Source organism: Pistacia vera, unplaced genomic scaffold (genome assembly GCF_008641045.1).
Source record: "Pistacia vera cultivar Batoury unplaced genomic scaffold, PisVer_v2 Contig797, whole genome shotgun sequence".
Lineage (NCBI taxonomy): Eukaryota > Viridiplantae > Streptophyta > Magnoliopsida > Sapindales > Anacardiaceae > Pistacia > Pistacia vera.
The window spans coordinates 329,447-341,273 of NW_022196664.1; the positions used below are offsets into that span (position 1 = coordinate 329,447).

The 11,827-nt window shown below is 35.3% G+C and overlaps 3 protein-coding genes across 4 annotated transcripts; 1 reads left to right on the plus strand and 2 right to left on the minus strand.

Annotated features, from left to right (window-relative positions):
- Positions 1-2,147: 2,147 nt before the first annotated feature.
- Positions 2,148-5,194, minus strand: LOC116117059 (DNA-dependent metalloprotease WSS1). 2 transcript variants are annotated; one of them, XM_031403091.1, is made up of 5 exons: positions 4,863-5,194; positions 4,119-4,314; positions 3,250-3,915; positions 2,697-2,929; positions 2,148-2,479 (listed from the first exon to the last, which is right to left on the minus strand). In XM_031403091.1, exons 1-4 carry the CDS (start codon positions 5,018-5,020, stop codon positions 2,738-2,740), a joined length of 1,212 nt encoding a protein of 403 aa, XP_031258951.1. In that variant the 5' UTR covers positions 5,021-5,194; the 3' UTR covers positions 2,148-2,479; positions 2,697-2,737. The 2 variants fall into 2 exon arrangements, with proteins under 2 accessions (XP_031258951.1, XP_031258950.1); XM_031403090.1 differs by having other exon boundaries at positions 2,148-2,929.
- Positions 5,195-6,064: 870 nt separating this feature from the next.
- LOC116117060 lies at positions 6,065-9,203 on the plus strand. The gene is made up of 6 exons (XM_031403093.1): positions 6,065-6,409; positions 7,589-7,931; positions 8,116-8,200; positions 8,378-8,464; positions 8,534-8,773; positions 8,893-9,203. The coding sequence occupies exons 1-6, from the start codon at positions 6,249-6,251 to the stop codon at positions 8,967-8,969; spliced, it is 993 nt and encodes a 330-aa protein (XP_031258953.1). The 5' UTR covers positions 6,065-6,248; the 3' UTR covers positions 8,970-9,203.
- Positions 9,204-9,523: 320 nt separating this feature from the next.
- LOC116117058 (zinc transporter 11) lies at positions 9,524-10,964 on the minus strand. The gene is made up of 2 exons (XM_031403089.1): positions 10,387-10,964; positions 9,524-10,293 (listed from the first exon to the last, which is right to left on the minus strand). The coding sequence occupies exons 1-2, from the start codon at positions 10,838-10,840 to the stop codon at positions 9,761-9,763; spliced, it is 987 nt and encodes a 328-aa protein (XP_031258949.1). The 5' UTR covers positions 10,841-10,964; the 3' UTR covers positions 9,524-9,760.
- Between the last annotated feature and the right edge of the window lie 863 nt (positions 10,965-11,827).

An 11,827-nucleotide genomic window follows, 5' to 3' on the forward strand; every position in this document is an offset into this window, starting at 1 on the left:
TATTGAAAATTAAGTTTATTTTATTTTATCCCTATGAGATCTTATTCATTTCATATTAAAAAAAGTCTTATATTTTTTTAAAAAGATCTCAAAAAATATCAAATACTCTTTACAAAATGATCAAAAACCACTAATTTTATGGTCGAATGATAAGACTTTAACCTTTTAGATGAGTTATCTAGAGGTTTTGTGTTCGAACCCCACAAATTAGTCACCTATCACATTTGTAGCGTACCTAACCCATTGAGCTTATAGAATGTTCAATGAACCTTAAAGATTAGTTAAGATGGAACCAAGTTGGTCCGAACACCCCGATTATAAAAAAAAAGAATTATCGAAAACCCTTGACAAATGGGGGGATTAGTTGAGATGTGAACGACTCAAAAAAAAATTATCAAAAGTCTATTTAATAGTTTTTTAACGAATTAGGTGAGTTTAATTTGATTGATCTCACGTTGGAAAAATAAAATAAACACATTTCAATTAGAATATCAATTGTGATCAAATTTGAGTGATCAAATAGATAGTTTGACCATACAAAAGTATAAATATTGTTTATTTAATTTGTCTTATTATTTTATTACCATGATTTCTCTCCGTAGTCATGTGCCAAGTGAGCTTCCTTCTGAAGCTTCTTTATTTTATGTTTTTCATGTTCTAGAGTTGAAGCCAATGGCTTCATTTCCATAAATAAATGTATTCACTCAACCCAAACTTCAACTCTTCTGTCTTTCTAAACAATAAAAACCCTCATGGAAAACTACAATGCCGTGCTGATATCCTGGAGAAATGTGTAACCAGGGGCTATTAGGAAACATTGATATCCTGGAGACAGGAGCCTATTGGGAAACATTGATCTTCCATGTGAGCTTAATGGGTCCAACACAGAGTCCTGTTAAATCCCTTCAACAGAAAAATTCAATAGTTTGGAGATGGCAGAGAGGTCTCATCTTCCTCATGATATTATAAACTTGATTATCAGTGGTCTGTATTTTCTGGATCAGATACGTTTCCGGGCTGTTTGCAAGAATTGGGGAGAAGCTACAGAAATCCCAGTTGTCAAATACAATACTATGAGAAATTGCCATGGTTAATGGTCTGTGATTCGAGCTCATGTTACTTATTTGATCCTTCTCACAAAAACACTACGCTGTTTTTAACCATAGATATATTTTTGCTGGTGCAACTTTCCTGGATGCCAAACATGGTTGGGTCCTTTGCTACAAATGGATGGATTCAGATTCAGATTCAGAATCGAGATTCTTCTTATACACTCCATTTGCTACTACAGATTACCCGATTCAACTTTCGAAATATCCTTCACACTGTTATATCATGTAGCAGCAACATTCACTTCCTCTCCTGATTCTCCAGATTGTCTGATATTTGTAGTGTGTGTAGAAGCAGCACAGCATAGTATAGGATTATGTAAACCTGGAGATACAGAATGGTCCATGGTGCTTACATCTAATGAGCTTTCTTATCATGGTCCTGATTCAATTGTGGACATTGAATATGTCAAAGGAGTTTTCTACTGTGATATCAGTTTGCATTGGATTGGTGTGTTTAATGTTGCATCAAAAGAGTGGATAATATACCTTTATCCGCCATTCGCGAAAGAAGGCTTCCCTGTTAGGGATTTCTTGACTGTGTGATGGAGACCTCTTTCTTTCGCATCGCATTATGTCTGAATGTGTTTACAATGGCGGACATTCAATTTTAAGTTTGATTTCCCACAGATGAGTTGCTGTCAAGTTGAAACCTGGAATGATAAATCCCTGTTCTTAGGTTTTGCTTCAATGGCCATTCCAGTCCAAGAGGAAAGTGGATTAGCCAACACCTTACATATCCAAACCAGACATACTGCAATTCCTACAAGTCATCCACTATGCTCACAAATTTCAGAAATTTATTCCTGGATCTTCACTGGAGAGGGAATAAGAAAGTTCTGTGGAACCAACCAAGAGGACAATATCTTAATTAATTGTATATGTATGCTATTTTTTTAAAAGATTATATATATTTTGACCAAATTCATATATTTGGTCTAATTTTATGTACTCGTTTCAATACCTATGTGAATTGACAAAGAATTCCAATTATTTCTGTAGTATATCTAATCCAACTTTCATAATATATAACAATTTAAATCATTCAAGAGAGCTTAATTTTACATTATGATCAAAACAAGCAAGCTGCTGATATAACGGTTAGGATAAATAATCAGGAAATTTTAGGCATACCCTTCAAGCATATCATATCTTTCCTAGCAAATCAATATAGCATGGAGTCAAACCTACACAAACCAGCTCAGTTTAACCCAGTAGTCTTGATGAACAAAAATGCTTACAATAAAAAGGCCAATGGTTTCTTCAGCCTCATACATTGCTGTTGTCTTGTGTTGTTCTTCCATATTGCTTCGGTTGCAAAACGGCATAACTATATGCAGACTGCAAGTATCAGCTAAATGATCTTTACTCTGGCAACATCAAATTTTGTATCAGCTTTCTATGTTTACCTTAACTTCATCATCACCATTTTAAGAAAAACAATCCAGTGATATCCAAAATGTTTAATATATTAATTATGAACATGAAAGTAATAAAAACATAAGCTACTTGAGCCAGGTTAGTATGTAAGAGCTGAACTAAACCAGCAAAATCAAAAGATACTATCGAAATTTGAATGTTCAGGACCTTCAGAAGAAATGAATTCACGGGGAATGAGGATTGAACTTTCATGTGCCAAGATAAGGTGCTGGAGTTGCCATTGATGCACCATGTGAATATCTCCATTTATCACATGCTGAACATCGGTCCAACGTCAAACTGTTTTCCAGAGTACAGAACTTACAGGACCATGTTTTGTTCTCAGTGCCAAAACCTCTGGGCCTTGCTGTGGTACAAACTTCGCATATTGGGGCTAATGGCTGCAGCAATCCAGAATCATAAAACATGTGTAAGTAATTGTTGGAAGGGAGCTAAAAAAGATATAAGAGAAGCATTGTTACTACAAAAAAACAACATTTACTTTCTTGTCACTGAACAATGGCAACCCACTGAGAGACAGAAGCCAAACTGGAAATCGTCAAAGATACTAGGTAAATATTAGAAATTTTTTTAATTTAATGATTTCTACTTCCCATGGATTGATGATTAGATATTCATCTATATATCTAGAATGAGACTCTCACAGCTTTCAGAAAGTCAGTGTAATTCCATAAAGAATTATCATAACTGACATACTTACAGGATTCAATAAAGTGCATGCTTCACACTCCCACAAAGCAGTTTCTTCAAGACTACCAGCAGCTTCCCAGTTTTGCATAGATGCAGGAGTAGAAGCAGAGGATAGTTCCACAAAACCAGAATTTGAATTACAATTAGATTGAGAAGCTGAAGTGTTCTCTGATCTACAAACTTTAGGTGATCTGGCATCATGATTAAGCATTGACCTTGAAGTATCTGAACTTTGATCAACAAATTTGGAATTCGATTCACGACTTCTTTTTCGAGATACAGCATCCACAGCAAGTCCACTTGAACCACTAGAGTTCTTTGTGTTTCCTGTACTTTGCCCCATGTATACAATGTCTTCAGAGATATCAGAGCTACTTTCCACATCACCAGAAGACTGAGAGCCACACCAGATATCATCCTGTAACCTTCTTTCTGCCGCCATTGCAGCAGCTTGAATTGGACTGAGATCAGCCATAATGGAGCTGTCACCACCAAGACGTCTAGGTCCAGATGGTAGTAGAGACCCCAAACGAGCTCTCTTCTCAGCTGCGGTTAGTGCAGTTTGGCGAAGAGATGAAAGAGGAGGCTGACGAGAAAACCCACCCAAACGCCTCCCGGGAAGATCAAAACCCTCTCCTGTACCGCTTATTCCCTTCGATATCAACTCCTCACATTCCTGTATGTACCCAGATCAGGAAACACCAAATGAAATACAGAAAGTAATGCTTAATTGTAGAGAACAGCCTAAATGCAACAATTTGGACCAAGCTAAATGTCAATCTAATCATAGAAGAGAAATGAGGACAATATAATAATAGCTTTAACATAAAGGACCGTAAGCAACTAACATCTATCAAGCAAGGCAAAAATTGAAGCAACCTTTCTAAGTTCGTCCCAAAGCTTGTAGAAGTTGGCATTGTGAGGACCATGAACATTATGGCAAAGTTCATGAAGCATGGTATCTAGAACTTGTTCAAACGGGATGAAATCCAAGTCCCTATTTGGCCTCCGAAGCCTCAATTTCACATTAAACCCACATCCGACATTCACACCTAGAAGGCATGGATTCGTTGGACTGCAAAAATGTTTTTTATTCATTTATTCTCATCAATCCACACAAGAAGAAAAAAAAAATGCAGCTAGTACATAAAAAACGAAACACAGTATCAACTTAATACATCATTTGATTGCGAACTCATATTAGATACTGAAACCACAAACTACTATCTACTTCTAGCTTTGATAATCAGTTTTGAAAACAAAACCTTTAACATGAAAACAAAAATTTCTTCTTCGGTACACGAAATGAACTTAAATTAAAACTTCTGGTCATACCAAAACTACTACATTATTTTATTTCATCTTCTTAACAATTGAAAATATAATAAACTGAACCCTTTGCCACCAACCTATCACATTTTATAACACACTAAATTGTTAATCTAAAATCTCAATAAAATTCAAGCTATAAATTCCACAATTTCACATCTTTACTAACTTAAACCCCATAAAAAATAAAGGGTCATCATTTTTTCTCTTCCATTTCGTTTTCTCAACAACCAAACAGCAAATAAAATGCTTAACCCAAAAAAAAAAAAATCACAAAAAAAAAAAAACAATTACCAGAATTCTGAGAGAACTTTAACTCTCCACTTGTGCTTCCGCATAATGGGTTGCACTTGTTTGGCTATTCTCTCCAAAATCTTCTTCGCTTCTTCTTCTCCTGGTTTTCTTTTCAGCGTTTTAATTTCCCATACTTTATGAAGATCTCCCAAATTCATTTTTTTTTTTTTTTCAAATAAAAAAAAAATCGAAACTGGGATCGAATCTTGATCGATAAAACCCACAATTTCGATAAATCAAATGATGTTTTGGAGATTCATCGTAACATCATGGGGCACGATTCTAAGTTTTTAAACTTCGGTCTGGTTTTTTGTTTGGAAATTCGGGAGCGTGGCGGGATTTTGAGGATGGGTCACACGTGCGGAGCCAAATCCAATTAAAAATACGTTTTTACACCCTTTATATTTCAATATCACATTGTAGTCCCAAGAAGATCTAATACTAACACAATTACTCCTTGGGTTAAATTGTGTCAAAATTTATTTCGCGCAGAAAATGAAAATAGACATTTACTAATGGTTATTATGGTTAATGAAGAAAGACAAAATATTTACAGATAATTAGGTCGAGTTTGAGTCTAATAATGCTGAATTCGAGCTCGACATATTTTAATTTTATATCAATATTATATATATAAATTAATCGAGTTTGAGCTCAGATATTGAAGCTCGGTCGAGCTCAAGCTCGAGTGTGAGCTTCGACTAATCCAGCCAAGTCGAGTTCGAGCTTCGACTAATCCAGCCAAGTCGAGTTCGAGCTTCTCAATAGTAGATTCAGCTCGGTTCAATTGCAACCCTAAGAACAATGTTTTATATTCTACAAAGTCTTGGTCAAGTCTCTTTATTAATACTTACATGATCAAAGATTATTATTTTTTATTTTTTTAAATTGTAGAGATCGGTCAGGATTTTAATTTATAAATTATTTTATTATAAAAAGTAATATTAACTAATAGGAGAAATTACCTAACCATTAAGTAAGCCCTTAATTGTGGTTTATTTAACTTAATAAACCAAAGTTTAAAGCAATAAATTAAATATTATATTAGCAAATTACTTTTATTAGTATATGGAAAAGTGACCTTCCATGAAATTTCTAGCCAAACAACGCCCTACAAAAGCTCACAGGAGTAAGATCATAATTTGTCATTATTTAATTAAATAAATAAATAAAACAAAAAAAAATTATATTGGTCAAGTTTATTACAAAGTGAAGCACTTGTGACTGTTCATAAGATAAAAGCGCTTAAAAGACTGATCTTTTCTCTTTTCAGAGACAATAAGAGCAGAGAAACCGAAGGAGCCGATAAAATTTCATCTGGGTTGTGTTTATTTTTAGATTTAAACAACTAAATTCAATCCGTGTTTGATGCTTTAGAGTGTAAGAATGGCGGGAATAGCTATAGTATTAGATCTATGGAGGAAAAATCCAAGCTTTTGTTCACCTCAGACCGTTCACTCTTCTGGATTCCTCTCGGCCGCAGCTGCCGCCGCCTCTGCTGCCTCCGCTGCAGCCGCCGCACCTTTTGCCTCCCGCTTCTTGTTTGGGTACTCTATCTCTTGCCCACATGATATTTATTTATAAAAAAATTATGTCTTTGTGTATGCAATAGTGGCAGGTTTATATTGAGGTGAAATTAGGTTAATCTTGGCTGTTTTGGGTTGTTCGATTTGATTTGATGTGTCTAAAATGAGGGGTATTGATATGTGAGGTTTAGTGCGTCTAGTTATTGGTATTCTATGTTTAGGATATTTATAAACAAATTACATGTATTTTTATTTGTATGTGTATGTGTACGACTACTGTTTATCTGGTTGTGTATGCAATGGACTGGTGTATATTGAGGTGATTTTAGGTCAGACTTGGTTGTTTTGGGTTGGTTTGATGTGGTTTTAGTGATGGGTTTTGGCATATTTGAGGTTAAGTGAGTGTGGTTGTTGGTTTCGTAGATTTAGGTTATCTTGATTATCATATAAGTATTGTTGAATATTGAGATGGTAGATGTCAACTTGGTCTTGGTTATGGAATTTCATGAGCCGGATATTTCTTGTAGAGGTGTAACTTGGTATGTGAGTGTATGCAGATAGACGTTTCAGTTTCATGTTAAAAGTTGTGAGTTTTAACTGATATAGTTTGATATTTTGAATTAGTTGTTTTGGTTGTTTTTATGTGAGACTTCAGCTACAGTTGTCCTGTTTAAGGTTACATTGTAAATTGGCATTGTGTTATCATAGCTTACAATCAAGTAATCTTTGTAATTCCATTGTTGTAGCTTTTGGAAACAAGAGAAAATTAAGAATAAAAGAACTTAAGACTTTTGTTTCATTTTCCTTATTTTCTTACATAAACAAGAGAAGCATCACGATTCCCACAGAGATATTAACAAGAATACAGTTTGATGCTTATATGGCTTAATTAAAAGTTTTCTTTGTTTTAAATTTGAATGAGGAAATCTAGATTTGACACATGCGTATTTTAAGTGCTTGAAAAAAAAACAAAAGACTAATGAGGGGGGAGGTTGTTGGTGCTGTTTACAATTTCAAATTTTTTTGTCCAATAAATCATATTATAGCATTAATCAACTTTGTTTGATTTTATTCTTTTTATATTATCGTTTCAAATCAGTTATTTAGTTCTTTTCTTAGTTGATTAATGGTACATTTGCAAACTCAAATGTCCTCTAGCATTGTGTTCAATTATATTGACACTTCCTACTTGTGCTACAGTTCCCCCAAAATTCCAGTTGCATACTGTGATGCTGATGCTGCTATAACTGATGACTACATTTCTAATTTACGAAAAGTACCTGGAAATTTTTTTCAGCATGATGCTATTAAATATACTACCAAAGAGTATGACATCCAGTTAAAACCTCTTTTCTCTGCTTTTGAGTTGAGGGCATTTGCTATGACCTCCGTGAGGTCATTTTTAATGTACTATTTGCCGCTTTTGGAGCCCAATATGAACACAGAAGAGGATGATGACGACTTCCTGCAGGAATCTCAAGAAGAACATCATGTGGATCTGGTTGTTCCCTTTAAAAAATCAGTGAAGCAAATTGTCCGTGAGGTGAGTTGTAACGATCTTTCTCATTATCAGATTCATGATGACTAGAGCGTAGGCTATAATGAGATGCATTGAGTAGTCACCTTATATGTCTGTGGAAACTGCTGAAACTTTTGTTCTTTTATAAGTTGATAATGTTTCTAATTTGTTCTGAAATGGTTGATTTCGGCTTTCTGTACCATCTCAGACAACCGTTGTAACTACTAGACGGATTCTGGAAAGACTTGCTGTTCACTATGTTTCACAGCGGACAGCATGGAAACTTCTCAAAGGTACTTTCTTTCCATCACTATGTAAACATGTTTTTTGTTTTAAACCTAATGCTACAATAGAAGAGCAGCGGCAAGTTACTCGTTTACATTTAAAAGAGCTGATTATTAATTTTTACAATCTGCCGTGCTTTTTCATTAGATGTAACACAAACTAATGGGCTTGATTATTGTGTACAGATGCTCCTAAATCAGCAATGCGGAAGGCTGAAAGAGGACTGCCCACTTTTGTTTACTTTGTCAGAGTTAGCCGAACTACTTTAAAAGGTCAGATTCCTTTGGTTGTTGATCTTTCCAACGCACGCTTTCGTAACAATCTTTATATGCTAAAAACAGGGCACTTCTTGGGAGTTGCAGCATCATGGATTGTCCAAATTGGCATTGAAGTTTACCGGTCTATTTCTCGCATTGTGAAATCTGGCGAAGAAAGCGATAAGGTTAAGTCTCAAGAAGCAAAACTTCTCGGGAAAAAGGTTTCTGGTGTTACCATCAGGTGTGGTGCATCTCTAGTTTTTGCTTCCATTGGAGCAGGGATTGGTGCCACCATTATTCGCCCCTCAGTTGGTCAGTGGATAGGTAAGATCACCTGCCCTTACTTTTAGCTACATTATTAACAAATTAAACCTCTATAAATAACATCCAAATCCATGCAGAATTTAAGCTATGTCTAACTTTTACTGACTTCCTTTCTGCAGGCTGTGCTGTTGGTGATTTGGCCGGACCAATTATTGTAACATTTTGCCTTGACAAAGCTCTTCATGTGGACCTTTAAGAAGATAATTTGACGGAGACATTTCTTCCCCTGATTCTGATTTTACTGGTATACATATCTTTGAGGACATATTAAATGATATTACCTCTATCTATTTGGTAGTTGGTTTGATCAGGTTTTGAAGCAGAAGCTGCTTCTAAAGCCATTCATCAAAAGCTTCCCATTCTTGAGGTTATTATCATTTTCTTTATTGACTGATGAACTTCAAAATAATCTACCTTTTTCTCCCATTGATTCAAGTTGTCATAATTTATGAACCTATATTTATCCCATACTCAATTTATGTCAGTTTTTTTGGCCTAACAGTGGTAATCAATTTCCTCGTTTCGCTTGTTACATAAATGACTACTAAAGGATCCAGTTGTGCCAATATGAATCTTTTGATTTTCTCCCGTTGGCATGAAGTCTACCATGAAAAAGCTAGTTGAATGTGGCATTAGTTCTTAATTTTTTTGACACATTTTGATGAAAGGGCACCATGTTTTGAATGCATGTGATATTTACTCTCAAATTATTGATTAAATTCTGGATGTTAATGGTGAGAAACAGTAGCAGAAGAAGAAATGCTCACCATCTTTATACTGCCACAAAGTATACTATTCTTAAAGAAAAGGTACAAAATGGAAAACACTTTTAACAACTGTACAAATTCTATTCTACCTTTTGAACAAAATGGTATCTTAGAAATAACTTAAAGCTCTGATGAAAGCCTGCAACCAAGCCATCTTATTCACTAAAGAACACTCCAAAGGCAATAAATTTGATCTATTTAGCTGGGTCCATAAGAACTTTTAGGTGTCCCAAATCATCACAACAGCAATCACTCCAACTCCCAAGGACACAGCTAAGAACTTATAATAGGGTGTGTCAACCGAAATTGGCTTAAGAGGTGTATAACCTTTGGATAGCAGATGATTAATAGAGACATAAACGAAGACCCCACATGCCAAACCCATTGATATGGCAAAGATCCAATCTGCAACACGACCCTGAGTGGTGGCATCAATTACAATTCCAATGGCGACACCAACAGGACTAGAAATGGCAAATGCAAAAGCATAGACTACACATGACAACAAAGGGCGATTTGGAAGCATTCTTAGCAGAGCTATTCCCATGGCAATGGCTGCAAAAATCTTGTGCAAAGAGATTGTCCATAAAGCTTTCCATGCATCATCCGCATTTTCTGCCACTCCAATTGCTATGCCTTCAAAGACAGAGTGGAAACACAAAGCCACAATCAATAAAATGCTATCCCCTAGTGAACTTACGGCTCCAATTGAAAGCTTTGAATTCCGCACACGTCCATTTTGCTCAACAGCATCTGTAAACAACAGAAATGCAACTTTCTCAGTTAATAAACAATGCTTTCTCATCGGCCAAACAGGGAAATCAATCAAGAACACAAAACTCTTACCTTGATGTTCAACATCACCATTAGAACTCTCCTTCTTCTTCCCAAACAGATAAGAAATGATACAATCAGCCAACATGGTCAACAAATAACCAGCACAAGCCAACATAAAAGCAAAAGGGTATTCTTTACTAGTCAAATCCTGAAAAGTTTCATTTGCATCACTCAAAAAATGCATCATAGCAGTACCCAAAAACACACCCCCGGCAAACTCAGTCCCCAACACCAAAAACCCTTCATTCCATTTAAAAAAATAAGGTGAAACCCCACCAAGAAACGTCGCTACAAAAATAATAATCAAGCACCAAACTTTCACCAAAATCAAAGGCCTTGACTGCAGATTCTGGGTCTCAGCCTCAGCTCCTTCATCGTCATCGTCATCGCCATGTCCACTGTGAGCAGCGGCTAGAACAAGGAGAGAGACAAAGATTGTAAATGTTAACAAAGAGCGAGACATTGGTATTGCAGCCAAAAACAAATTTTTTTTAATAGAAAACAGGGCTATGAACTCGGGAGTTTGGAGGGTTCTTTGTTTGTACTACAAAGAGAGAGAGAAGTAGTACTACGTACAAAGATAAAAAGTGTAACCATTTAAGCTGTTAAAAAAAGTCTTCAAAGCGCTTACCGTGCCATGTCTAAATCAAAACAAAGTGAGAGAGAAGCAACGCCACATGTTTGTGCTATTGAGAATATTCAACCATTCACATTATGGAATCTTTATGACAATGGAAAATGAAAATATTGGTGTGACAGAGATATTATTTGAATCCATCCAATTAAAAAAAAAAAAACCTGACATTAATTTTAATCTATAAATAACTACTTGTTTTATTTTTACATAATTTTGAGTTAAAATAAAATTAGGTGAAATATACATTATATATATCTGATATACATGTAAATTTTCGATGAACCGATACATAAACGACGTGATATATTCCATATAAGAAATGATAATGAAGGTAAGGTATCAAATCAATAATCTTCATGGATTTCAGGTTTAGTTGGATGCCGATATTAGAGAGGAAAAATCAAGGACAGGAGGTTCAAGCCATCAACAAGAAGGGATAAGGAAAGTCCGAGGTGGGATCCAGTTGGAATTATTGGCTTTGAAGGCCGAAGACTTCATAATAACTCACACTCCAAGTCGTTGGCTGTTTGGACAGTGATGTATATCCAACTTAGATTTAGATCAAACAAAACTAGAAAAATGTTCCAAGGTAAATTGATATATCACACTTGTAATGATGTGACAACCATGTTATATTAAAGACTCTCAACATCCCATTAGAATTTAGAAGATAAACCCAATGTCATCAATTTTTTTTTTTTTAATCACCACGGACCATCTAATTTCTTACTTCAACTAATTTCTCGAAACTCTGAAACTATCAATCAGATAAAAACCCTAATAACCACCCTAAAGACTTAAACTCAAAAACTC